Source organism: Callorhinchus milii, unplaced genomic scaffold (genome assembly GCF_018977255.1).
Source record: "Callorhinchus milii isolate IMCB2004 unplaced genomic scaffold, IMCB_Cmil_1.0 Scaffold12, whole genome shotgun sequence".
Taxonomy (NCBI): domain Eukaryota; kingdom Metazoa; phylum Chordata; class Chondrichthyes; order Chimaeriformes; family Callorhinchidae; genus Callorhinchus; species Callorhinchus milii.
The window spans coordinates 19283478-19310967 of NW_024704753.1; the positions used below are offsets into that span (position 1 = coordinate 19283478).

General features: G+C 43.2%; 1 protein-coding gene across 2 annotated transcripts in view; it reads left to right on the forward strand.

The window, feature by feature from the left end:
* Nucleotides 1-1392: 1392 nt before the first annotated feature.
* Nucleotides 1393-27490, forward strand: part of cacna2d3a (calcium channel, voltage-dependent, alpha 2/delta subunit 3a) — a 167803-nt gene continuing 141705 nt past the window's right edge. For both annotated transcript variants that reach the window (XM_042339495.1, XM_042339497.1), the window contains exons 1-2: nucleotides 1393-1548; nucleotides 2691-2772. In XM_042339495.1, the coding sequence (XP_042195429.1) occupies nucleotides 1424-1548; nucleotides 2691-2772 (207 nt within the window). In that variant the 5' untranslated portion in view covers nucleotides 1393-1423. The remainder of the gene's footprint in view (nucleotides 1549-2690; nucleotides 2773-27490) is intronic.

Genomic DNA, 27490 nt, shown 5'->3' on the forward strand with positions numbered 1-27490 from the left:
CTTTACTGTGGGGGTGTGGGGAGGGGGTGTGGGTGTGGGGGGAGATTCCTACACATGGACACGTTAATAATTTATTCACCAGGCTTCAACCAGTCAGTCACTTAGCCTTCCCCGCATTGATTGACTTGTGTGGCATTTCCTTTCATTCACAAACCTTTTAAGCCCCGACTCCTTGTGTGTGTGTGTGTGTGTGGGGGGGGGGTGTATGGGGTGTTTGCGGGGGGGGGAACACAGAAGAGAAAGGGGGAACTGGTGAGTTAGGAGTGAGCTGAAGCTGTGATGGCTTATTATACCGCACAGTGGATGCTGTGTGAGTGTGAGAGATGGTTTGGCGTTGTTCAAGATGCTCTTCTCGTGGTGTCACTGTGAATCCTTTTGGTTTTCTTGTGCGGTATAAATCCCAGAGACTGAGAGAGAGAGAGAGAGTCTGTCTGTGTGTTTAAGAGTTTCTGAAATCCACTTGAAGTCTCCCCTTCTCCTCTATCTCTCCCCCCCTCCCCCCTCCCCACCGTCGGCTGAATAAGAGAGAGAGAGAGAATGATGATGAGCAACGACGCAACTAAATGAATTGGGATGTCCTCTCTCTCTCTCTCCCTCTCTCTCCCTCTCTCTCTGTGTCCAGTGTCTGATCATCATCTCAAGTGTAAAAGGTTTGTGAGTCGCTTTGAGCTCCAACCCCCCCCTCCCCCCCTCCCCATCCCCTGTTACCTGCTCTGGGGGAGTTTTACGCCAGGACTCTCTGTGTGTGGCTGCCCTGCCTGGGGGGGTGGGGGTGTGTGTGTGGGTGGGGGTGTGTCTGGGGGGGGGGGGGGGGAGAGGGATGAATGCTCCGAGGTGACCAGACGGATACAGAGGCATTGCCTGGTGTGGCTTCTCTCCCCACATCCCGTGAAGTGAGCAGTTGGACTGTGAGAGCCTGAGCTGCTGAGAGCTGCTGAGAGCTGATTGATTACCAGCTGATTACCAGCTGATTACCAGCTGCTCTGCTGATAGCCGCCACTGTGTCCTAATCAATGAGAGGGAGAGGGAGAGGAGAGCATCTCTCGGGTCGGCCCTGAAGCTCCGGACGCACAGAGCAGTCGGAGGTCACTGACTGGACGATGGTATTAAACACAGGACCACAAACTGCCCACATCCCGACCAGTGAACCGCAGCCATCCCCATCCCTCCAGGACACAAGGACACCGGGAAGATTTTGAACTGGAGCTTTTATTATTATTATTTTTTTGGCCAGTTGCTCTCTCCCCCCTCTCTCTCTTATCCCCCCCCTCCCCACCCACCCACCCACCCACCCAGGACGTCCCGGGAATGTTTGGGGTGAGATCCCGTTGACCGGTGCCCGGGGTTCCCAGGGGTGGTCCCGGGGGGTCTGGTCCCGGGGGGTCTGGTCCCGGGGGGTCTGGTCCCGGGGGGTCTGGCCAGGATGCTGGGGGGGGACCTGCACCCTTTGGCCGCTGTCGGGAGCTGGTGGTGTGCGGTGCTGTGGGCGGTGGTGAGCGTCTCCCTGGTGCAGGTGGGAGATTCCCAGCAGCAAATCCCTCTCAACGTGTAAGTGCGGAATTCTCCCTCTTTCTGCTTCATGTCGTCGTCGTCGTTGTTGTTGTTGTTTCTCCCTCAGTTTCTGTGTCTTGTATTTCTGGAACTTGATGATAATTTGATGCGACGCCTGATCTTAATCACCTCTCTCCCTCCCCACCCCCTCCCCACCTCCCCCCTCCCCACCTCCCCCCTCCCCACCTCCCCCCTCCCCACCTCCCCCCTCCCCACCCCCTCCCCAAGTCGCCTCTAAGCGCTTCGACTGTAAATGATCAGTTTTTTTTTATATTGTGGAAGACGCTAAAATGCCTTTACCTTCAGGATGGATTGTGTGTGTATTTGTGTGTGTTGTCTGCGTTGTATTGTGTGTGTGTGTAGTTGTGTGTGTGTGTAGTTGTGTGTGTGTGTAGTTGTGTGTGTGTGTGTGTAGTTGTGTGTAGGTGTGTGTAGTTGTGTGTGTGTGTGTAGTTGTGTGTAGTTGTGTGTAGTTGTGTGTAGTTGTGTGTGTGTAGTTGTGTGTGTGTGTGTGAGTTGTGTGTGTGTGTGTGAGTTGTGTGTGTGTGTGAGTTGTGTGTGTGTAGTTGTGTGTGTGTGTGTGTGAGTTGTGTGTGTGTGTGTGTGTGTGTGTGTGTGTGTGAGTTGTGTGTGTGTGTGTGTGTGTGTGTGTGTAGTTGTGTGTGTGTGTGTGTGTGTAGTTGTGTGTGTGTGTGTGTGTGTGTGTTGTGCGTCCAGAGAGAGAAAAGGAAGTACAGGAATTTGTTAATGAATTGGTGTTAGTTTTCAAACACTGCAGAATCTCTCCGCATCACTGACAGTCCAAGTGTTTGTTACTGCAGAACAGCCCCCAAAACCTCCCGATTGGGGGGTTTCTCGCGGAGAAATTCCGACAAGTTTTGACAGAGAGAGAGAGAGAGTAAACAGTGAGATCTCAAACACACACTCGGTTTATCGTCAATAATTTTTTTTTAAAAACCCAACTTATCATCATCTTTGTCAAACAATAAAAGAAGTGACTGGTGGATGGAAGAGACCGGATGGCTCCCTGTGACTGTCAGCTCCAGGCGAGGGATTCATTCCCATAGTATTATTACTGTTATTATTGTTACTGAATACTCTAAAATACCTTTCATGTTTTTAAAACGTTTTTTTTTTAGGGTCAAACTGTGGGCTTCAGCCTTTGGCGGAGAAATCAAATCCATTTCGGCCAAATATTCGGGTTCGCAGTTCCTGCAGAAGGTAATGGTAAAGTTTGATATCACTGTGTGGGCGGATGGTGGTCAGTGGCTGTGGGGCTGTGCGGAGCTCACAGTGATGGGCAGTTCATCGGTTTGTCTCAGTGCTGTGACCGACATCTACTTAATGGACTGTCTGTGGGCAGTGAGTGTCTGTCTGTGTGTGTGTCTCTGTGTGTGTGTCGTGTCTGTGTGTGTGTCTCTGTGTGTGTGTGTCTCTGTGTGTGTGTGTCTCTGTGTGTGTGTGTCTCTGTGTGTCTCTGTGTGTCTCTGTGTGTCTCTGTGTGTCTCAGTGTGTGTGTGTGTCTCTGTGTGTGTGTGTGTCTCTGTGTGTGTGTGTGTGTGTGTGGGGGGGGGTTGCTGTCCCCCCCCCCCGGATTGTAATGGTGACTTGGTGTGGGTTGAATTGACTGTCAGAGGCTTTGGGGAGAGGGGCTTTGGTTCCTGACTTGGCTCCATGTGAACTCTCCGTTGGATATTTTTAAGCCAAGAATTGTGACTGTGGAGCAGTAACGCCTGGGGCTGGTCCCTGGCTGATTGTCAGCCCCCCCCCCCCCCCCCCCACCCCCCCCCCCACCCCCCCCCCACACCCCCCACCCCCCCTACCCCCCCCCCCCCCCACCCCGGGGGGTGTTAGAGGAATGAGCGAGTGCTCTGTGTGTTCAGGTACAGTACCTGATGACCGGAGCCCCAGACGACCCTCTGCACAGACCGTTACATTACTATTGTAATGAAGAATCTGATTTAAAACCTCTGTCAAAAGTGCAACTTCTCATATATATATATATATATACACAATCAAATAAATAATTCTTATATTACTGACAAGTAACAAAGGAGTCGTGCTTTTAAGTAGCTGCTTTATTATAATAATAATTATAATAATATTATAATAATCCTTGCATTTGATTAGAGCGCCTTATCGTGTCGTCGAGACGTCTCAAAACGCTTCACAGTACATACATACCGTCGGGTGTAGTGACTGTGTATTTTGCGGGTGAAAAAGCTGAAAGAAAAGTTTAAAAGCTTTTGAGCTGCGGATTGTTTTAATATATATATATATATATGTAAGTGTCTGAGCTCGCGGTGTGGTCCCTGACATGACGATGATGATGATGATGATGATGATGGTGTGTGATTTTGATGCAGAGTTTTGATAAATAAATGACTTGTTGTGCGCGGCGCCGGAGATGCGGTTTTGCGGGAAGTCTTTGGCCCCAAAACCCCGGGACACAGTGACTGGGAACCGTGGCTCAGGTCGGGGGGAGAGTGAGGTTTCTGCGGCCGCTCTTTAAACAGAGCCCTGAAGATGCTCAGTGAGGGGGAGGGGGAGGGGGGGGTATTATTATTATTATTATTGTTATTATTATTATTTACGCACTGTGTCCTGCGAAGTGGGTTGAGATGTCTCAACGATGTGATACAAAGATTATTATTATTATTATTATGTACCGTTTAATCAGCAAATAAAGCCCCGCGTTGCTAAGGCATTCAAGTACTTAACTAACACCTCGTCCTTAACTCTCCAAAGAGTGTACGGTTTTCCTTCCGAAGTTGTTGTGTTTATTCTCTCTTTGCGGATCACTGAAACCTCAATCCCTTCCCCTAATGTCAGTCCTTCACCGTTTGTTCCCTTTTAGGCTTCAAAAACCATTTAAAACCACCGAGAAACACCAGCGCCAGAAGGACCTCTGATACTGGGACTCCACTGTGATTTTTTTAATTAAAAAAAACACCCAAAAAAGGGGTAATTTGAGAGGAGAATAGAACCAGTAATCGAGGCTCAGTTTTAAGTAACTAATCCATTCTTTATACCTGTGACCCGATGGAAGAAAAACCGTACAATATTTGGAGAGGTAATGACAAGGTGTTGGTTAGCACGAACATGTTTTGGCAATGCAGTCTTTATTTGCTGATTAGACGGTACATAATAATAATAATAATAATAATAATGATAATAATGATGATGATGATGATAATGATAATCTTTGTATCACATCGTTGAGACATCTCAACCCTCGTCTCAGGACACAGTGTAAAGTGGATGGACTGTGTGTGCACATTGTGGGCAATATTCAATAATTTAGTTTTTTTTCCCCCTGAATCTGTCCTTAGGTAACAGGATCTGCACCAGTTCAGGACTGCGCGACACAACTGAATTATCTAATGGGTCCGGATGCAAAATATCGCATTAATTCCCCCCCATTGCCCCCCCCCCCCCCCCCCCATTCCTGGTTTAATTTATAAACGTGGCACTAACTGTGGTACAAATATAGTTCCTTCAACAAAATGGGCACTGCCTTATATAAACTGCAGCTCTACCCACCATCATCTTAGCTTATCATCTTACTGTGGGACAGACACAGGGAATATGACCCTGTGGGTTTGCTTATTTGTTTTATTTATATATATATATATATATGTGTGTGTGTGTATATATATGTGTATATTTATGTGTGTGTGTATATATATATATATTACAAACCGTGCTTTGTCCAGTAGCAGCAGATTTACAGGATTTCTACAGCTGTCACCCAGATTTCACAGCTTGAAAGAGACTGTCAGCTTTACTAGTGAAGGCCTGTGCTTAAATACTTGGCAAAATCATCCCAGATAAACACTGGATGGTTTTCAGTATTTAAATCTAAATGAACCTGTCTGTGTGGGACCCATCGCCAGCTAACAGTTCCAGCAGCCAAACCTGGGCAATGGAGTCAGGTATTACACTTGATTCCCCTCAATCCCAGCCCCTTATGGTGAGGTGGCTTTCAAAATTAATTCTGCTTTTCCTTTGCAGTGAATGATATATTAAAGGAAAGGTAATTGAGGTTGGAAGCAGTTCACAGCTTGACCATGAGATTTTTGGCCATCGAATGGCTTATTGTTAAATCAAAAACATTGTTTGTTTTTAATCCTTTTTATTAGCTTTGGCTGTATTCTCTCTCTCTCTCTCTCTCCCCCCCCACCCCAATGTTTATCTACCACATGAGTTTGTGCTCACAGCCCGTGTAAAATCCTGGCAAAAATGAGAAATATGAATTTCACCCACATAATATACAGTCAAATCACTTTACAATATATTCTGTGAAACACTTTGAGACGTCAGGAAGACCTGATAAGGGACGATATCAAATGCAAGGATTATTATTATTTATTATTAATTAAGCTCTACATGGGAGTTAGTGAAAATAGTAACTGTGAAATGGCATAATATATATATACAGGTTTACATTGTTAACTGAATATTTAAACAGTGGGACAAGTGATTCAATGAACAATCTTACCGATAGGTTTGTGCATAACCTATTATTGTCTTGACATATTTAGTATTAAAATTGTATTGAGATTATTATAATACTTCAGCATATTATAGGCACTCAGCCTGGCTCAGTTGGTAGCATTCTCGCCTCCGAGTCAGATAGTTATTGGTTCAAGCACCACATTGGGACTTGGAACTCAAACTGACATTCCAGTGCAGCGATGGGGGAAATGTTTCATTGTCAGAGATGTCGTCCTTCCACTTGGTTTGAAGCAGCTCTGAGGGTGTGATTCTTCGGTGTGGGCAAAGCTCTCGATATTGCACCTTATTGCCCACTGGTCAGTAGATCTTACAATGAGTTTATATTGGGGAAACTGCTGTGAACGTTAGTAAGTTTACCAAAGATCAAGTCAATACATTCCAGAACTCATCATTTACCCACTCCCCCAATACACCCTCTGGGCTCCTCCCCCAAACCTTGGCTCTTGCCAACATGCGCCCAATACTCTCTGGAATTAGGTAAACACGATGCCTCCCTCCAGAGAGAGAGAGCATTCCATTCCAATGATCTATCCCTGGGGTTTCCACTTGTAGATGGGATGATGTCCCAATTCTCAGGTAGGTTTGGAGTCTCATAAGTAACGGTGATGGGTTTCCGTGTGTGTCAGACACCCGGCTGACACTCCCCCCCTCCCCCCCCAGCACCCAAAATATATATATTTTTAAAAATCGCCCGCATTCTTCCTGAATACAAAATGAAGTCAGTGTCAATTACAAACATTGAGTCGTCAATAAGAGTAACAGATTTTCATGTTAATTCTCAGGTAATGTGTGGAACTAATCGGTGTTTGTTGTGGGTGTTCCATGTGAATGCCTTGATTGTTTCACTACTTTACAACGTCCTTTTCTTCTTCTCCACGAGTGCGCGAGTTGTTAGTAGAAATAAGAGGGGATTTGAATTGAACATGTCGCTTTTGCAGAGCGTTTACTTTTGGGTCATTTAACTATTCAGCTGCACGTGACATCTTCCAGCTGCCGTACAAGAGGGAGTAAACAAGCGATATTGTACAGTCCTGTAGCTCAGTGGCACTCGCCTTGCAAGCGAGAGGACCCGGGTTCGATTCCCGGGGCAGGGCGAAACAATGGGCAAGTTTCCTTACTCCACGCACCTGGTTACCTAATAGCAAGTAGGAACCCAGTTGTTAGTCGATTAGCGGATTGCTGTTCCGGAGGTAATAATCACTCAGGAAAAAAAAATTTGGTGACTCAACCCACGGATGTTTGTGGGGACGCTGTTGTGCGCAATTGGCTGCCGCGTTCCGCCCACAAAATATACAGTCAATTCACTTTACACTATATTCTGTAAAGTGCTTTTAAACTTCTCGAAGATGTGATAAGATGTTATATCAGTTATTATTATATGTATGTCTATCAAAGCAGGTGAAGAATAAAAAAAGCGCATATGCCAGCTAGATTTATCAGATAATTGCAAACAGACGTTACATTTGTTGTGAACACTGCCGATTCAATTATCTTTGTACTGACAAATTGTAGCTTTACTCTCGCGTGAAATTCTAATTTTGTCAAAATGGCTACAGATTGCACAGCCCAAGACTGTGCCCGGATCGGGTTCAACCTGCTCTTTGGTCGCGCCTAATTCGCTAGGAATTAATGATAATAATAATAATCTAAAATGGACGATAACGAGAAGGGGATTCGGCAACAAAATCCTGCAGTGATGTGACTGTGTGTGTGTGTGTGTGTGTGTGTGTGAGAGAGACCGAGCTGATGTTGATGAGAATGGACTGGGGTATTTTATGATGCAATTCCTTAACCTCCAGTTCAGTCCCGTCTGTGAAGCTGCTTTGACTCTAGCTGACACTGCGCTCCACGCAACCACTGCTCATTCCCCTGATGCTCTGTTTGCTGGCCACTGGTGTACCATTCCCACTGCAGCCAATTCCATCCATCAGCTGCATCGCACTGTGTCTACTTTTTTCTCTCTCTCTCTCTCTCTCAGGAGACATCTTGCACATCCCGTAACAGTGCCACACGATACCCTATTACCCTCTTCCTGCCCCCAAATGTTTTTTTTGTCTGAGACCTGCCACAGAAAATGGAAAATGCACTTCTCTGTCTAAACTTTAATCTTGGGGTGTTTATTATGGGAAACGGACACCAAGCAGGCTGTGCTGTGAGATAATAAGAAGTGCATTAAATGTAATATAATAAGACATCTGAGAATGAGATGACTGGGGTTTGAAGTTACCATATTACAGCACAAATGACATGCGCCATACATGATTTATTGAGGATTGAAAGGATGCAAAGGACTGCTTGCCAGGCCAAACCTGATGTGAGGAATGTGATGCAAATGGACTGCATTCATCTGCTTAATCGCTGTAATCAGTTGAGGGAGCAATGGAAGATTTGTTTGTAATAACATAATCAGAGATGAATTTGTTCTGTTCCGCGCAACAATACTGACACCTAGGTTAGGTATGATGTTTTGCAGCTGCGATTGGAAGCACGTGAGAGCTAGCTGTGGTGTTCCAGCACACAAAAAAGCCTATTAAATGAAAATGTTATATTCAGGATTGTAACAGGAAATAGTCATAATAATAATCACAATCCTTGCATTTGATACAGTGCCTTATCACGCCTTTGACACGTCTCAAAGCGCTTCGCAGGATATACTATAAAGTGTAGTGACTATATGTTGTGGGCGAAACTAAGAAGATGAACAGTCTTGACTGGAAATCCAAGTTCTTATTCCCTGACTGACACATATAGAAACCCAAGCCCTTTCGAGGCTAGAGCTAATCATCTGCTTGTGAACACATTTCTCAAATGATGGTGGACAGATCCACACGTCAATGGATTGATACTAAACAGAACTTGTACAGGCCGGATTATGCAGATGAGTTGAAGGAAAGGGACAGTTGATCAATAGCTTTCATTGTCGTTCTTATGCAGATAACAATTGCCAAAGATGCAGTGTCGTGGTGTCGCATGCAATTACTCTGAATTTTTAAATGTTACCAACGTTTACGCCAGTACATGACACGTGTGCAATTGGCTGCCACGTTTGGCCCAAAAAAATATACAGTCACAACACTTTGCAGTATATTCTGTGATACGCTTTATATATTTATACGCTTTGAGACGTCTCGAAGACGTGATCAGGCGCTATATTAAATGCAAGGATGATTATTATTCTTATTCTTGTGATTATTGTGTGCCAACCACATGCATAACGTACAGCTGGTTTTGTTGATCTGCGAAGTGACCTTGTGTTTTTAATGCAGTTTACCGTTTAAGATTGAAATGACTATAACACCCTCCCCCTCTCTCCCTCCCTCTCTTCGTCTCTCCCTACTGCTACAGGGAGGCAGTTCCACACAACACACTTTGTATTATTAGGAAGTCGGGAAGAAATGGAAATGAAAAAGAAATCATTTGCAATTATTACAGGATCTCAGTCAGTCAGTCAGTAGCTGAAGGAGAAAATAAGATTAACGTTTTGAGTGTGACCTTCAACCTCCCTATAATCCCGGCATTTGATACAGCGCCTTATCACGTCTTCGAGACGTCTCAAAGCGCTTCACACAATATACTGTAAAGTGTAGTGTCTGTGTATTTTGGGGTCGGGTTCCTTGCTCAACTCAGCATTTCAGTTCTAACGTAAGGGTCACCCCAGAGAGAAATGCATGTGTTTGGATGTCCAGTAAATAATGTAATTTCTAATAACCAATTGTTTTTTGATGCATTAGTTGTTCCAATACAATGGCAGTATCGACAACCAGCAAACGGCAGTGTTGTGGCTTGAAGTGCTTATTGAGCACAGTGCTATTGATTAGTTTAAGAGTTCAAGGTGAACCAGGTTCAGCAAAGTGATTTTTTTTTGAAACTGACATAGATGGAGATGTCTGGAATTTCAGCGGTTTAATCCACGTTCAAGTTTGTACCAAGTCTAGATATTTAGAAGCTTACGGCACAGAAGGAGGCCATTCCGCCCATCGTGCCTGTGCCGGCTCTTTAAAAGAGCCACCAACTATTCCTACTTCCCCACTCTTACCCCATAGCCATTGGAGTCCTGTAGTTCAGTGGTTAGCGCACTCGCTTTGTGTTCAATTCCAGGCAGAGGGTGAAACCTTGGGCAAGTTTCCTTTCTCCACACAGAGCCTAATAATAATTCCTCAAAACAAAACAATAATAAATTGGTCATTTTCAGTCCATGACTGTCTGTGGGACACTCACTGCTGTGCGCAATTGGCTGCTGCGTTTCGCCCACATTTATACAGTCAGTTCACTTTATAGCATATCCTGTGAAGCGTTTTGAGACGTTGAGAAGACTTGAAAAGCGCTATATCAAATGCAAGGATTATTATTATGCAAATTCTTCCTTTTTAAGTACGTATCTGTTTCCCTGTTGAAAGCTCTTATCGAATCTGCTTCTCCCACCCTTTCAGGCAGTGAATTCCAGACCGTAATCTCTCTGAGTAAAAACAAAATTCTCCTCGTCCTCCCTCTGGTTCTTTCGCCAATTATCTTATATCTGTGTCCTTCAGAATCATAGAATGTTACAGCATAGAATTTGCTAAAGAAATCCAATGTATGTCTTTCTCAAAGATTGTTAAGTGCCAACGTGAGCTTGTGAAGAGGCCCTCGAGCCTGTTCCGCCATTCTATACAATCCTGTCTTATCTGTACCTCAGTTCTAATTACCCGTCCTTGCCCCGTATTCCTGACCTAACAAGTATCTGTCCACCTCAGTCTTGATGTATTACAAGTTTCTTTATTGAGGAATTTCATTCAAAATCGCCCAATACAATTACAAATATTAGATCCTAGTGTTATTTTAAAATATATATATTTAATTCAGTAACTCAAAATGACCACAGGGTGGAGAATTCAGATTGCATCAATAAAAAGCCTTGCGCGGGAGGTTTCCATGAAGAAGCAACTTCAACTCGTTTCATCTTGTTCTTCGAGAATATTAACTTTAACATGTTCCTGTAGTGTCACCACGCTGCTAACTTACATCCACCTCGATTCATGGGCTCAACCTCTCTTGTTGTCCACGAATACAATACAAAAATACCTCATTATAAGTTGTAATAATAATACTAATAATCCTTGCATTTGATATCGTGTCTGATCACGACTTCCAGACGTCTCAAAAATGCTTCACAGAATATACTGCGAAGTGTAGTGACTGTGTGTTTTGTGGGTGAAACGCGACAGCCAATTGCGCACAGCGACGTCCCCGTGGATTGGAGGACCAAATTGTTGTTATTTTTTTCCGGATGAGTTTCTCACTCATTCTGTTCAAAGCTGTATTATTGTCCTTTGCTTTGAAAGTAAGAATAGAAACTTTAAAATCGAGCTAATTGTTTTACTGATGCGAAAGATTTAATTATGTTTACTCACGGTTCATTATGCTGAAAAATAAAAGCTGGCATTTGCCCTTGCTTCAGTGAAATATTAATGGTTTGCTGAGTTAATCCCATGCCAATAAATTTGTGCCTCGGGACACTTAACACATGCACTGACATCTTTCTGTTAACTTGAAGTCTTTACATAATGATGCCTCAGACAAGTTTACAATCCTTTGAAGATTAAATCAAAGTTTGAGCTCGATTATGTGAGAATAAATGCCATTTAGAAATTCTTTGGAAAAAGCTTACATATAAACCGTCATCATTATACTGTAGTAGTTTATGGCATTTAATAATAATAATCCTTGCATTTGATATCGTGCCTTAATACAAGTTCTAGGCGTCTCAAAGAGCTTGACAGAATATACCGCAAAGTGAATCGACTATATTTTGTGGGTGAAACCGCGGCAGCCAATTGTGCACAGCAGCGTCCCCACAAACAGTCGTGGATTGAGAGACCATATTATTATTTTTTGATGTATCTATAAGAAATTGGTGAGAGAACAGCTGGAATACTGTGTGCAGTCACATTATAGAAAGACTATTAAAGTATGGAGAGAGTGAGGTTCATGATGGTCCTGGAGATGAAAGGATGTTCTGCACAATATTTCTATGGTTTGGTTTAGAGGCAATGCCGTTTTAACTGAGACACAAATTAATGAGTTTTCCAGGCATTTTCGATGTGCAATTAAATTGGCTTCATCGCCTCACTGTTGATTTAAAGGCTGATTGAAATTACAGGGTGGAATACCATGTGTTAATTTAAGAACATTTTTAGTGTCAAAAAAAATCCTGTGTGTTAATTTATACACAGCAATGCAGTTAACACTTAACAGTAAGTGCCAGCCACTTGCATCAGGAAGGCAGCGAGGATATTGGGAGAACTCCCTTCTCTTGTCAAATAATGCCAAGGAACCTTTAATGTCTAAATGAACAGGCAGATGGGACATCATTTTGAGGTCATTTTGTTCATTTTGACAACACAACACTCCCCCATTCCTACACTGGTGTGTCTGTGTCAGTTCAGACTGAATTTGGGGCTTGAACCCACATCCTTCTGACTGACCCCGAGGTGAAATGATCGATTGACTATTTCCTACGGCCTTTAACTGAGGAAGGAAGACATTTCAAATTTTTTTTTTTTTTTTGCGCCTTTACTTTATTAACCAAATAAGGTAAAATGAGAATCCGGTTTTGCAGGCAATTTGGAAACCTGAGTGAGTTCTGAAATGACTCATTAGTAGCCCCTATTTTTAGCTCAAATTATACAGTACCTCCGTCTGACACAACCTGATAATTACAGTAGTTCAAGCTGCTATATATTCATCAAGAACAAGTGTAAAAAGGGATATTTATTATTTAAGTCCGTAATTAGAGAATCACTTTGCCCCCCCCCACCATTTAAGACATATTTCACCCACAAAATATACAGTCACTGCACTTTACAGTGAATCCTGTGAGAGGCTTTGAGACGTCTCGAAGATGTGATGAGGCGCTGTGTCAAATGCAAGGCTTGTTATTATTTTATAAGAAGGAAACTGATCTTCTGCATTACTTCATATATTTGCAAATGCATTATTGAAATTGTGTCCGGGGGGGGGGAGGGAGGGTCAGAGAATAATTATTCATAAAAACATCTGTTAGATGAATCATGCTTTGAAAATGCACACAATTATTAATATACATAATTGGATCCTAATTTCTTGATGGTGTATTCTACAAATCCCTTTCAAATTGTTCATGCCCTGACACCTCCCCAGATCTCTGACCTGCTCCCTCCCCAACCCGTTACCCGCCGGCTCCGAGCTTCTACTTGTCCTCCTGCCCTCTTCTCCACCATCGGTGGCTGCACATTTAAGCCAAAACCACCCCCCCCCCCCCCCCGAAACTCTGGAACACTCTCAGATTTCCCCCAAGGATATCTTCGCAGCAATCGCATTTAAATAAAAATAATTGGAGGGGAGGGGAAAGAGCGAGAAAACACAAGGCAGAAAGAAAAATTAAAAGATTATTACTGATAATTACAACTCTTTGCAACAGTTTGATTTTCAAAACGATTGCTGATGACAAGGCGCCTGTTTTAATTGGTGACTTAACTTCGCAAAAGGCAAAACTCTAAAGTAGAGTGACTTTGGTTTGTGGGTGAAACACGGCAGCCAATTGCGCACAGCAGTGCCCCCACAAACAGTCGTGGAGTAAGTGACCGAATTATTAATATATTTTGACAAATTACCCAGCTGGATTGAACACTGCCTTGGTACAGCTGGGAGTTAGGGTTAGGATTTTGCTAAACTTGTGACTGTAACTGTGACCGTACAAGATAACAGTGCACAGCGAGTTTACTGCAGTAAATGGCCAATAAGTTCCTGTGACATCTCTCGCTGGACGCACTGCACTGCCTTGTTGCTGGGTGGCAGGTGGTTGATCGTTTAGGAATTCAATGACCTGATTAATGCAGTGAAACACAGCAAACTGACTCCTGAGAGCATAGCTCCTGCGAATGCCCTGGAGGGCCTCAGTGTCCAAACTGCTTGGTGATGGTGCTGGTGATCTTCCCTGGCCCTGCTCGTGCAGACTGAAGCTAGACAATCTCGGCAGGTCTTCACAAACCCCGTGGCACATCTCAGCTCGACCTACATGGGATTGGGGGAAGGGCGAGGAGAGACACTCAGGGACCTTTCCTCAGAAGGTTAAGTGGGTTAGGAGGGAGTTATCTCCGTTAACTGGTGTTCATTTATGAATGTTATTAAAGAGCTGGTTCGAAGGGTTTACGAAGTTTTAATTGACTGTTTCTAAGTGGCGCTGAAATCAATCCACACCATTTCCTTTCATACCTACGGACAACTGAATCTAGCTTCTCAAGGAGCTGAGCTCCAGTGTTTACTTGGCAGCAAGTAGGAAGTCACTTGTTAGTTGATTGGCGGAACACTTTCCGGGGCTAATAATCAAAAACAATAAGAATTTGCTCACTCAAACTATGACTGTTTGTGGGGACGCTGCTGTGCACATTTGGCTGCCATGTTTCACCCACAAACCAAAGTCACTCTACTTTACAGTATATCCTGTGAAGCGCTTTGAGACGTCTCAAAGACATGATGAGGTGCTTTATCAAGCGCAAGGACAATTATATTGTTATAGAGCGACTCCCTTTCAGATCGCACTGCTCAAGTTATACTGTGATTTTCACAGAGAATCATTACACAGTTGCACTGGTTTTCTGACAGAAGAACAGTATTGAACTTTACAGTGTGATTAAAGCGCATCACGAAACACTGTGCCTAGATTGGGAGCCGCTTTGTGAATCAATACGTTATATACTGTATTAGGAGTTTTTCCTGAATCGAGTACATCATATACTAGAGTCAGTTGCATGTGGCTTGATTTAGATGGATAGCAGTGAAGAGTGACCATTATTATTTAGGGCTGTCCCCAATCACTAGAAGTGTACGGTTGACTGACTATGATGAAGAACACGACTAGCAGAACACCTGCTGCGAATAGCTGCACAAACGCATTGCCAAAGCAGCTGGCAAACAAAAGCCCGGCTTCCAAAAAATGCGTTTTCCGAAATCCAGCGGGCGGACCCGAACTCCGAGCCCAACGAGCGACCGCGCTGGTACTTCCGAACAGCGCCGAACACGTGAGAAAGGTGCAGATAATTAGCGATATGATCGGTTTGGCAAATTGGATGCAATCTCCCACAGCAGGCTCGCAAATAACCAATCTTGCAATTCTGTCGCTTTGTAAAAAAAACCGAACCCACAATTAGGAAATGCCACTCAATCTGACTTTCAAATTGGCTTCTGTCACATTGCAACTCTGCATGAGCTGGAGCTTGTTTGTTTGTGTTTATGCCGATCATTTTATACACTGCACTGGAACACTTCATCAGCAAACAATGAGAAATCACCATAAATATATTTAAAAAACACTATTAAGAAAAAAAAACTAATTTCTTCTCAGACGTTTTGCGCTGATTGGCGGATCACTTTAATCCCTTCAGAATAAATAAATAAATACTGATAATAATTTGCTCGCTCAATCCGTTGTTTGTGGGACGCTGCTGTGCGCAATTGGCTGCCGCATTTCGCCCACAAAATACACAGTCAGTTCAGGCGGGGAGAATGTGGAGCAAGCCGGAGCCCGCTGAGCGGGGGGAGTGGACAGGTCAATATGGATCAGTCGTCTTAATAAAGACACATGTCCTTTAAATAGAGTTTGAATGGAAGAACAATTAAGCTTTGTAAATAAACTTCCACAGCAGAAGTTTCCATGATGTTTGTTTGTTTGTTTGTTTGATTGTTTCTTTATCAATTCAGGAGGTGTACAGAGTCGGCCGGTTGCAGGGCTTTACAGCTGACATTTAAAATACTTAGTCTGTGCTTATTGTGTGAAAGGCTTAGTGTGCGCTCCCATTAATCTTGCTGTCAGTGAAGACACGCAGGGGCTATATTTATTATGTGAGGCGGGACTTTATGAATAAATTACATTCATCTGATGATGGACATAGACAGCTATTGTATAGTTGCAATTAATCACATGGATTGTATTCTTTGAAATGAAAGTCCCAGGAAAGGAAACAGGAGATGATTGTGCACATATGTCAGTATTTCAATGAATGACCAAATATCTGTCTAAAGTGTGTGTTTGTGTCATTTTGCAGAATGCCAGGATTATTATTATAACACTCCTAAAAGGAAACGTGGCCACAATACCGACTTGTTTTGAAGTGCTTGATGATAATAATAATAATAATCCTTGCATTTGATACAGCGCCTTTCTCTTCGACCGTGCCTTCAGCTCCCCTCTCGACTCTCTACCCCCTCCTCGCTCCCTCCCTCCCTCCCTCTGACCATCTCCCCACTGCTCGGGTCCTGACCCAACTGTCCAGCGCCTTGGGACGTCCTCCCGACATGAAAGGCGCTCTATAAATGGAATCTTGTTGTTGTTGTTGTATCTTGTTGTTATCACGTCTTCGAGACGACTCAAAGCCCTTCACAGAAGGGAGTGTAAAGTGAACTGACTGTAGGTTGTGTGAGTGAGTATATGCAAGCCAGCCACGCTAAAAAAAACATAAGGTTTTATTTTTCCTGCCGAAGGGATCCAGTTTACCTGTGCATCACCATCTCCCGACTGTAATGATGGAGAGAGTCTCCAAGCTGCTGGTGTTAGGAATGGAGTATACATGTCGCTTAACATTTCAGCTTTAGCGGCTAATTTTCTGGGTCTGGTAATGCTGTGACCACTCTCTCTGGGCACCACAGGGAGCCCAGATTAATGGGATGAGTCTATCCTGGGCTTTGTTGGCATATTTTTTTTAAGAAGGTGATTCCTGTTGAGTCGTGGCAAATATGGAAATGCGTTTACTGGCGCAGCTTGGTTCCTCACTCCGAGAAACAATTCAACAGATTAGCATAATTAACAGAGAAAAATGTCCGTGTTTATGAGTGTAAACGATATGACATTTGATATCAAAAGAAACTGCCTTTTTTTATTGGGCCACTATAGCAGAGCCTGTTCATTGATTAGACGTACTGGCCGGAATGGTAGGAGGAGAAAAAGAATAAATGAAGATTAACAAACCTGCTTCCGTGTGATAAGGATATCCAGACCTGCTCTACGCACCGTGACATTCAGCCAAACAAGGACACGGTGTTAATTTCATAGCAAAGCAGTGGGAAAATCTGGACGAAAAAAACCAAACAAAATCCATTTAACTGAATGTCGGCACCAGATCTAAATCCTTCTGCTTTTTTTAAAATCATTAACACTTTCAAGCTGCTCATACTATTATTCTTGCTTCTAACTCTAATGCAAATCTGGAATGTTCTCTCTCTCTCTCTCTTCCCCCCCAAAAGGCTATGGATTATGGCTGGATTAATTAAAATTTTCCAAGACTGAGGTGGATAGATGTTTGTGAGGTCTGGGTATCAAGGGATACGGGGTGAGGGCAGGTAATTGGAGTTGAGGTACAGATCAGCCATGATCTTATAGAATGGCGGAACAGGCTCGAGGGGCTGAATGACCTCCTCCTGTTCCTATGTTCTGATGCAATAGACTGGGAACCACATCTACAGATTTGTTTGCCTTTTGCATCCTCTTGACAATGTTCCCAGAATCTTTCCTTGTTACTTCCGTCTCTTTGTAATCATCTTTGACCTTTCCCAAGAGCAGATGCTTGCGTACTTATTTCGCTACGTAATGTGGGTCTTATAAACCAAGAAACCATCATCACATTTACGCTAGTGTAGAGAATCAATCGCCTCGGCTTTCAAAGGTGGGGCCAAACATTTCACATCTCTGTATGAGGATCTAGTGCTCTGAGACGCCGTCCGGCGTGGAGGGCGCTATATAAATCCAAGTTGTTGTTGTTGTAGATGCCTCCTTGTCTCCAGCGTCTCCAGAGATATGATGTGGCTCCACATCAGCCTGTCCACTCCCTCCGCTCGGCTTCAGGTCCCCTCGCACTTGGCGCCCCACCATTGGTGGTTGGGCATTCAACGTCTCTGCCCCCACACTCTGGAACTCTATCCCGCAATCCCTCTGCCTCGCTCCCTCTCTTGCCTCCTTCAAGTCCCGTCTAAAGACCTTCCTCTTCGATCGTGCCTTTGGTCACCCTCCCACCCCCCATGCCCTCCACCCCTCCTGACCCCAACTCCCAGCTCGGGTCCAAAAACCCCTGACAGTACATCTCTCCCACGTGAAGGACCCTATACAAGTGTAATTATACAATAATTTGTTGTTGTGCCAATCAGGACCTGGTCTGGAACAATCTGACTGAGAAGCTTTACAGCTGTCACAAACAGGAGACCTCCATCCTTACAGTCTGTTCTGGGTTCGAACCCAGGTCCCACCAGTAAAGGGACTTTGTGCTTAACACATTGTGCTAACCAGCACTTTATACTCAAATCAACATTAATAATTAACAAAGCCATAAAATCCACTGAACTCAGTGTTGATGTACAGAGTGATTTACAGTAGGATGTAGAAAAGGGTCACATGCAGCTCTTTTCACCATAGTTTGCATTGGGTTAGAATAGCTGATTGGAAGCTTGATGGACAACTTGCATATTTAAAGCATATTTCAGGTTGGATAAATGTCTGGAAGCGCTTCATAACGATAATAGGAAATACTGAGCAATTGGGGACAGAGGTAGGAGGATTTAAGAGTGTGGACTAAAGACATGGCCAAGTTGATCAGAGTACAAATCAGAAGCGGAACTCATAATTTTCTGAGCGGAATTTAAGAAGACGGTGAACTCCAATGTTCAGCTTCCCAATGGAAGAAAATTGTCAGAGGTGTAATCATCTTGTCTGGGTATAAATAGTATGAACATGCCTACTGTGAGATGAAAGCCTCGGATGCATATGGTTTGATTCAAACAATAGGTAAGCACTTATTGCAAGTAGCATTTCAGGTTAGGTTGTTATTTTAGCTGCCACAACAGCCCTGCCAGCTAACTCAGACCCTAGGCGTCCTGTCTGATCCACCATCATCTGACTAGGACTTGAAAAAGGGTTTCGGAACCTCCTCCTTGACATTGACTCGCCACATTAGCCCCAATGTCTCATCACTCATTAGCAGCCTTGGTTGATGTAAGCTTCAGACTTTATTTTCAGAGTTAGTTGAGAATGCCTTTCATGTAGAGATCGGCTCGCTGTTTTGTCTGAACCAATGAGGTGGAAATTTAAAGTGAGGGCTAATTATTAAAAGCTTGCCCTGTTATTAGCCTCTCTGTTGTTGCTGGTGACGAGCGATGGAACAGTTTATTAGATCTTTCTCTTTACTGCGAATCCCGTGGACAGATTCTAATCCACAACATCTATCTCTTGTTCATCAACAGCGCAATTAATCTTCTTGATGGATTGTTTTATAGTAAAAATAATTAGTGCAATGTGTGCTCTCGGAAAACATCAAGATCGTCCCCTGAATATACCAATGTGCTACGAATATCTGATTCAAAATCAACTTACTATTGCAGCAGGGATGACAGGTGTGAAATGAATTGTTCCACTCCATGTAAGACCGGCATTCCTCTTTGTGAGTGTCGTGTCATTTGCAGTCTCGTGTAGAGTTGGGAGACAGCTCAGCTGCAATGCTGCCTTTCTCCCTTTCTGACACGAATGGGCTTTTTCCCTTCAGAATGAAACATGTTATTTGCCTGGCTACCTCTGAGCACTGGCTTCCATTGTAAGAAATGGGAACCTGGCTGTTAGTCGATTGGCGGATCGCTTTAATATAATATATAGTAATATATAATTCTTGCTTTACTGGGGAAATAATCCTTTCAAACAAACAGATACAGACATAAATAAATTTAAAAAATGCGGTCACTCAATCCACGGCTGTTTGTGGGGACGCCGCTGTGCGCAATCGATCGGCTGCCGCGTTTCGCCCGCAAAATGTGTAGTCACTACACTCTACGGTATATTCTGCGGAGCGCTCTGAGACGTCTCGAAGACGTGATTTCTGCTTCGACCAGAGTTGTAATGAGCTGCCTTAAACCCGTGTGTTTTCATTTAGTTAAATGTGATTCACCGACTAAACACAGCTGAGAGTGGATTGGAATCAAGGTGCTGGTCTACGCTGTTGACTGACCCGTCTACTTTGATTAAGGATTCCAGGACCCTGGCGGATTGCGGCAGCAATGTGCTTGGCTGGAAGCTCGATTGCAGTTAGATAACGTATGTTCACGGTTGGTCTATCTTCCCCACAGTGACCACTGTCTTCCTGGTTTTCACATCTGCTCTGTAAATTACCGAGGCCTGAAGGAAGGTCTGACAAACCCATTTAATTTATTATCGATGTTTCAGGGGTTGGAATTTCGGTCATTGTTCTGCAAAAAATTCCGTTTTTTTCCAATTGAATTTCCTTCTCAAGCATGGTCCTGCCCACAAAATTTACAGTCACTACAGTTTACGTTATATCCTGTGAAGCACTTTGAGACGTCCTGAAGACGTGATGAGGCGCGATATCAAGTGCAAGGATTCTTCTTATTATTATGGTTGTTTGTCTTATCCATTCACGTTTCACAGTTATATTGTCTATCGTCTATCTGAATCAACTGCCGGGATTCAGCAAACCATCTTCACGGACACTAATTTCCTTAGCCTTATTTTATAATGTGTAATGTTTAATATTGATAATGAGTTAGTTATTTTTGCAAGTATGATAACACAGAACAAAGGAGCCTAAACTGGAGGATGGAAAGAATGTTTAATGCTCGAGACCATCAAAATATTCTGCTTGTCGCGACAGTATTTTCAGTTTGTCTTTTGTCCATCTCAGAGTTCCGATTTTCCCTCCTTTCCGCTGTTCTCTGAAAGGTGGGAAAGATGACTGATGTGGACTTTGTGGACTTGCTGTATATCTGCGGAGCTAGAACAGAGCATGAGTGACGACTATTCTGTATTGAACACTGCCCTTATATTGTTGTCTCGGTTCAATACACATAACGTGTAATTGTCCAGAAGGGGATAAGGGATGTCGTGCCCATAACTGTCATACACCCTGTGATATGCAAGCAGTGTTCAATCAATATTTGACAATTATCACGGCACACGGTTGAGTTATTTTCATGATGTCAGTGCTCAGGATTAACCTAACCTTGAGAGAAACGATGTTGGAAGTGGAGTTGGACTATGAAAGCAATTGCAGAGCCAGCATCAACTGTCGATTAAGTTTATAAACAACAGCGATTTGTTTGAAAATTCTGAAGTATGTTTCGAAAGAGGCAAAAACGTTATACTGCCTGAAAAGATTACATAGTAATATAGCAACAACAATAATAATCCTGGCATGTGATACAGCGCCTTATCACATCTTCGAGACGTCTCAAAGCGCTTCACACAATACACTCTAAAGCGAATTGATTGTATATTTTGTGGGTGAAACGCGGCGGCCGATTGTGCACAGCAGCGTCCCCACAAACAGTCGTGGATTGAGCGACCAAATTATTACTATTTATTTATTTATTTTAATATTTTTGAAGGAATTATTACCCCTGGAAATACGATCTGCCAATCGACTAACAATTGGGTTCCTACTGACTGCTGGTAAACAGAGGTGTGTGCAGTAAGGAAACTTGCCCAATTTTCGCCCTGTCCTGCCCGGTAATCAAACCCAGGTCCACTCGCTTGCAAGGCGAGGGCTCTAACCACTGAGCTACAGGACTCCACAGACCAGAGGGGAGGATTAGAAGGTTGTTGAAAATAAAGTCCATAAATAATAGGACATGATGTAGGATCAGGAAACAATTTACCAAAGTGAAGAGGACCATCAGGGAGAAGGTTACATTCAACTGTAGTGCCAGCAGAGCAACTCCAGGTAAATCCATACCAATCACGGAGCTAACTGAGGAAGCACAGAGGGTCACACATCTCTTCAATATAGACAGCCTGTAGAGTGTTTCAGAGGTTGATGTGAGAGCCATTATAAACTGAAAGTATCCAGTCAATACAAAGCTATTACCAACAAGGCTAGTCATGTACATAGATGCATCGCAACATCGCAAGTGAGTCTGACTTTAACCTGGAATCACATTGGTGCCACATTTGGAATATTATTCTGGCAGCTATACTAACTGTAAAGGGCATTGTTGTGTTGGTGAGCATTCAAAAGAGTGACGTGAATGATTTGGGGGATTTAGATTCCAGTTTACGAGATACAAAGGGAACTGAGTCTCTATTCATTGGAGAAATGAAGGTTGAGAACAGATATAAATTTTTTTTTGATACTCCTGAGAAGAGTGAATAATGCAGATGGAAGCAGTGTAGTGAAGTTGAGCTGTGAGTTTACACTGGTAACTACATTTGCTGACACAAAGAACTAGAGAACACAACACGATATTAATGGCCCACAGTAAAATTTGGGATTAAAAGGATTTTTACCCATAAACATTTATGTTTATCCATTTATGTGAAATATATTCACAACTGGGACATCAATGCTGTATTGATTTACTCCTGTTAAAGAACAGCTGGCTGGCTATCTGTTTGGGAATGGGACCGTTGGCTACAGGATTCATATTGAGATAATTGAATGCTGGATGAAGCATGAAGACTCCATGGAAATATCATATCAATGGAAACAACCAGCCAAGAATAACTGCTGTGAGATGCGAGTCCTGCAGCTCAGTGGTTAGAGCCCTCGCCTCGCACGTGAGAGGACCTGGGTTCGATTCCCGGGCCAGGGCGAAACATTGGGCAAGTTTCCTTACTCCACACCCAGGCATCTGTTTACCTGGCAGTAAATAGGCACTAGGTTGGTAGTCGATTGGGAAGGAACGTGCGCTCCAGTTTTGTTTGTATCAAATGAGTTTTATATTGAATTGCCGAGGGAGTTCAGCTTGTGCGTCCTTTATCGAATTGCTGGCTCCAGTGTGATGTGAAACAGGTCTTGACCTTAAATCCCCAAATTCTTGTAGCTCATTTTAATTTTATGGTCCGATAATTTGCTGAGACCCAAACTGTCTAGCACTCACTGTGCTCAAGCCAAGCACGATGAAATCGGTAAGGTAGGGAAATAAAAGAATGGGCATTGAACTGTAATTACTATTAAACATACCAGTGAAAAAGACAAATGGCGTTACTGAAGCCAGCTGACTGTGACAAATACAATGGCTAGTGCAGCAGTGTGACTTAACGATAAAATTAGCCCCTTTTTCTTTTCCTGTTAACATTTCTAGCGGACACCAAGATTGACACAAAAGGAATCGCTTGTAAATTTAGCCGGTTTAGCAGATTTCTTATTAATCGGTCAATAAAATGAAATGAAAGCACGGACCTGTAATAAATCACTCAGGTAGGAACGCAGAGATTGTTTTACAAAACCGACAAACAACCTGAAGCTTGTGGTTACCATTCCTGGCTGGTGTTTTGGTTTTAAATTGCAATAAGAATACGCTGTATCAAAAGCAAGGATTATTATTATTATTACGATGATGTGTACTATCTTGGATACTTACTATTCCTCCCAAAACACACGTTTCTTACTTTTGTGCATCTTCTAATACATTCAGGCACTTGATTGCTTATTTTTATTATCTGGTCCGTTAAGAGTTTACTTTCTTCGTTGCGATTACTTGCCTCTTGTTTGTTTTTCATTCTGCATTTTAAGTTCCCCACTACACTACGTGTGTTGTAAGTACGGTTCGATTTCCCAGCCTCACACTGATACAAATACGATGCAACTCTTGTGAATAGGTTCAGACCTTTCTCGTAATCCGTCCTAATCTCAGATGCACTCTATTTCCCTTTTTCCCTCACATCTTTTTTCTCTCTACCACCCACTGAGGACAATTACTCTACGTGGTATTTTATCATCCCTTTGAGCTTCCAGTCGACAATTGACATGAAATTGCTGACCTGGAAAATTGGGTCCTCACAGTACTGGTGTGTGGAGGATGAGTGAGTTCTGTGCCCTTCTCACTGATCCACCGTGCATCATCTGCCAAAAGGACAAACGTACATCTCGTGTGGATTCTGCCCTTTCGTGGATCATTCCTGGTGACACGTGTGCTTCGCATCGCTCCGTTGTCATTAATCCCAACGTGAAACATAAATTCAATAAGGCCACAATGATGACCAAATTAGCAATATAACGTAACCAGAACAGGGTCAGATATAACACCAATCCCAGGGCATGTAGATATTCTCAACAATATCCAAAGGTGAAATATTTGCCTTTGACACTGCGCCTCATCACGTCTTCGAGACGTCTCAAAGCGCTTCACAGAATATACAGTGAAGTGAATTGACTGTGTATTTTGTGGGAGAATTGAAGAGCAAGTGTTATTGTACTTGTGGGTATAACAGTAGAAACGTTTGTTTGTGTGTGCGGTGGTTAGATGAAATTGCGGTGCCATGGAAAATGTCTGTGTCCAAAGCTGCTGCTGTTTTGCAGTGGAAGCATATTATGTAGATTTGTTTTTAAATCGGGCAGAAAAAGAGATGAGTGAATTTTATTTCACTGAAGCATTCATTCCTAGGTAACGGTGGGTGCGGGTTGCGAATGTTTATCGCAAGTGGGGTCGTTGGGAACGAGCTGTAGTTTCCCTGAGGTTTGGCTGTGGGCAAGGTGACAGTGGACAAGGCGAGGAATTTGTGTTGTGAGGAAACACGGGAGGGAGGGAGGGAGGGAAGAGAGAATAGCATCCATGCACTAAGTTGGTTAGAGCACTCAGCTCACAAGCGAGAGGGCCTGGGTTTGATTCCCGGGCGGGTAAGTCAGGGCGAAACCTTGGGCAAGTTTTCTTACTACACACACACGCCTCTGTTTACCAGCAGTAAGTAGGAACCCGGTTGTGAGTTGATTGGTGGATCACTTTACTGGGGATAATCCTTCAAAAATAACAATAATTATAATTTGGTCACTCAATCTACGGCTGTTTGTGGGGACGCTGCTGTGTGCAATTGGCTGCCGCGTTTCACCCACACAATATACAGTCAATTCACTTTAGAGTGTATCCCGTGAAGCGCTTTGAGACGTCTCGAAGACCTGATAAGGCGCTGTGTCAAATGCAAGGATTGTTATTATTTTTAAAGAGGGAAAATAAGGAAATGGAAGCTGATTGAGTTGGTAAATATGGAATCATTGTGGTTCCCAGACCAGTGGAATTCTACACTTGGATAAGAAATAGACACAGAACAGGGCTGTGTTTATCTGAATTGTGTCTTCAATCTACGAGTTTAGTCATCCAGAGAGATAAAAGATCAAAAAATCCATTTTCAAGGTTATTGATGTAACTGCATGGAGGAGTTTTGCAATGGATCTCATTACTAAGCATTTCCTTAATTATATATAAAATACTTGTGTTGGTATCTTGGTTCAACAAGTTCAGTTTCTGGACCTCCGTCAATATCAGAACAAACACTTGTGATTGAGAAAAAAAAGATTATTTTTACTGAGGCCCAATTTTTCAGTACAGGTTGTCAAAAGCCGAGGCTTGGAGTACCCCGACACGCACACGCTGGGCTCCCCCCCACAAGCCCTGGCTCTCGCCAACCTGTGCCTAATACTTTCCCGAATTAGGTAATCAGGATGCATCCCTCCAGGGAGAGAGAGAGAGAGCGTATTCCATTCCAACAATCTCTCTCTGGGATTTCCATGTGTTGGTGAGATGCCTGGAAATCTCAGCTTGGTTTGGAGACTCTTAAGCAACGGTGATGGGTTTCTGAGTGTGTCAGTCACCCCCAGCTGATCACGGTGATGGGTTTCCGCGTGTATCAGACACCCGGCTGATCAAGATAATGGGTTTCCACGTGTATCAGACACCCGGCTGATCACGGTGATGGGTTTCCACATGTGTCAGACACCCGGCTGACCCCCCCCAAAAAAAGAATTTCTGTACAAACTCTATAAGAAAACTTTTCGCTTGTCGAGGAACTTTGTGAACCAATGCAAAAGCTGCCAAGTAATGGCTGGCTCCCAGTTTTACTTGCGGTTAGTGGCAGTGTTTTTCAGTTTCTAGTTCATTCTCCAGTTGGCTGAACAAATCTTTTAGATGTATTGATTGAACACAGACTTGACAGCTCAGCTGATTCTCTAGTAAATCAAGTAGGAAAATGTGAACTAAATTTTAACCAATGTAATTCTCCCACAAAAGGTACATTTCAAAGAATTATGTAAAAGAAAGTTTAAACATTATTTCTGTCACAGGAAATCGAGGGCCTAAATCCTACAATGCTTATTGCTTTTAGATTTTATGGCAATAATACTACATGGGACACAGTGGAGTCGTACTACTGTTCTAAGCTTGTACAAAATGTATTGAGTTGAATCACAATTCCATAAGTAATTCTAAATAATAATGATAGTAATAAATGGCCTTGCTCTAATTTTAAGATTATGTTAGTGATTATTAAAAGCATAAACAAGTGAGAGCAACATCAGGGCATTAGGCTAAGCAAACATTCATTGCATTCCCCATTATTCCAATCCTTGCAAACCTGCAAGAAAATTTCACAGCTAAAATGATGACCTTTTATCTAAGTAGCATTGTTATAAAATAAAAGGTTCTGTGTTCATTAAGGATGAAAATATTCGACCGTTAATCTGGTAATTAAATGTCTTGATTAAAGTCGAAACCTCCAGCCTATCAATACCCATCTGGTTCTTGATAGCAAAAAGAGCTTGTACTTGAAAGCGTGTAAGTGCTTGAAAATGCTCGCTCAGATGACAGGTTTGAGTTCATTCCCACGTTTAAGAAAGCGAATAAACCAATTTATTTTAGAGAACAAAGGCTAGCTTACTCATAGCACGGGAGACATTTGCCAGTTTGCGATCCTGAGAATCCTGTAAGGAACCGAGATGCAATTCCTGGGGAAATCAAAGACTTACTCGGGATTCTATTCATCCAATGTCAGCATTCATTTTCATAATAATATTAATTATTGTTTGCTTTTGAGGCAGCGCCTTATCACGTCTTCGAGACGTCTCAAAGCGCTTCACAGGATATGCTGTAAGGCGTACTGACTGTATATGTTGTGTGGGCCGAACGACTTTATTAATTGGAAGGATGGTGTCATGTTACCTCTTGGCAGTGAAGCTCAAGTCGGGTAAACCTTTTGGTGCTTGGAGTAGAACGCTATGACGTAACTCTTGCCCATTGCCAGGGGTGATTGTTGGGCTGTTGAGAACTAAGGTTGCCACACGGTGTTGGCTGTGCATTGGCTTGTACTAAGCTTGTGGTGTTGATGGCACAGAAAGCCCAACAGTTATTAGGTGTGCGTTGCTATGGCTACAGCTGATGTTCATTGGTGCTGAGTGATAGGATAAAGCCAACAGAATTTTTTCCCCCCAAGTGCTGGTGTCGCTGCCTGGAAAAGAAATTCTGACAGCGTTGCTATCTGGACGACGTGGAATCAATTCCATGTTCCCTTCACACAAGGTGATGTTTTTTTACTGTGGGATCTTATCAGCGGCATGCTTTTCTCTCAACTGGTTTATTTCATCACAAAAGAAAACAGAAAAGTCAAAAATATATCGGAGACTAATCTCGAACACGCGGTCTCAATGATTCT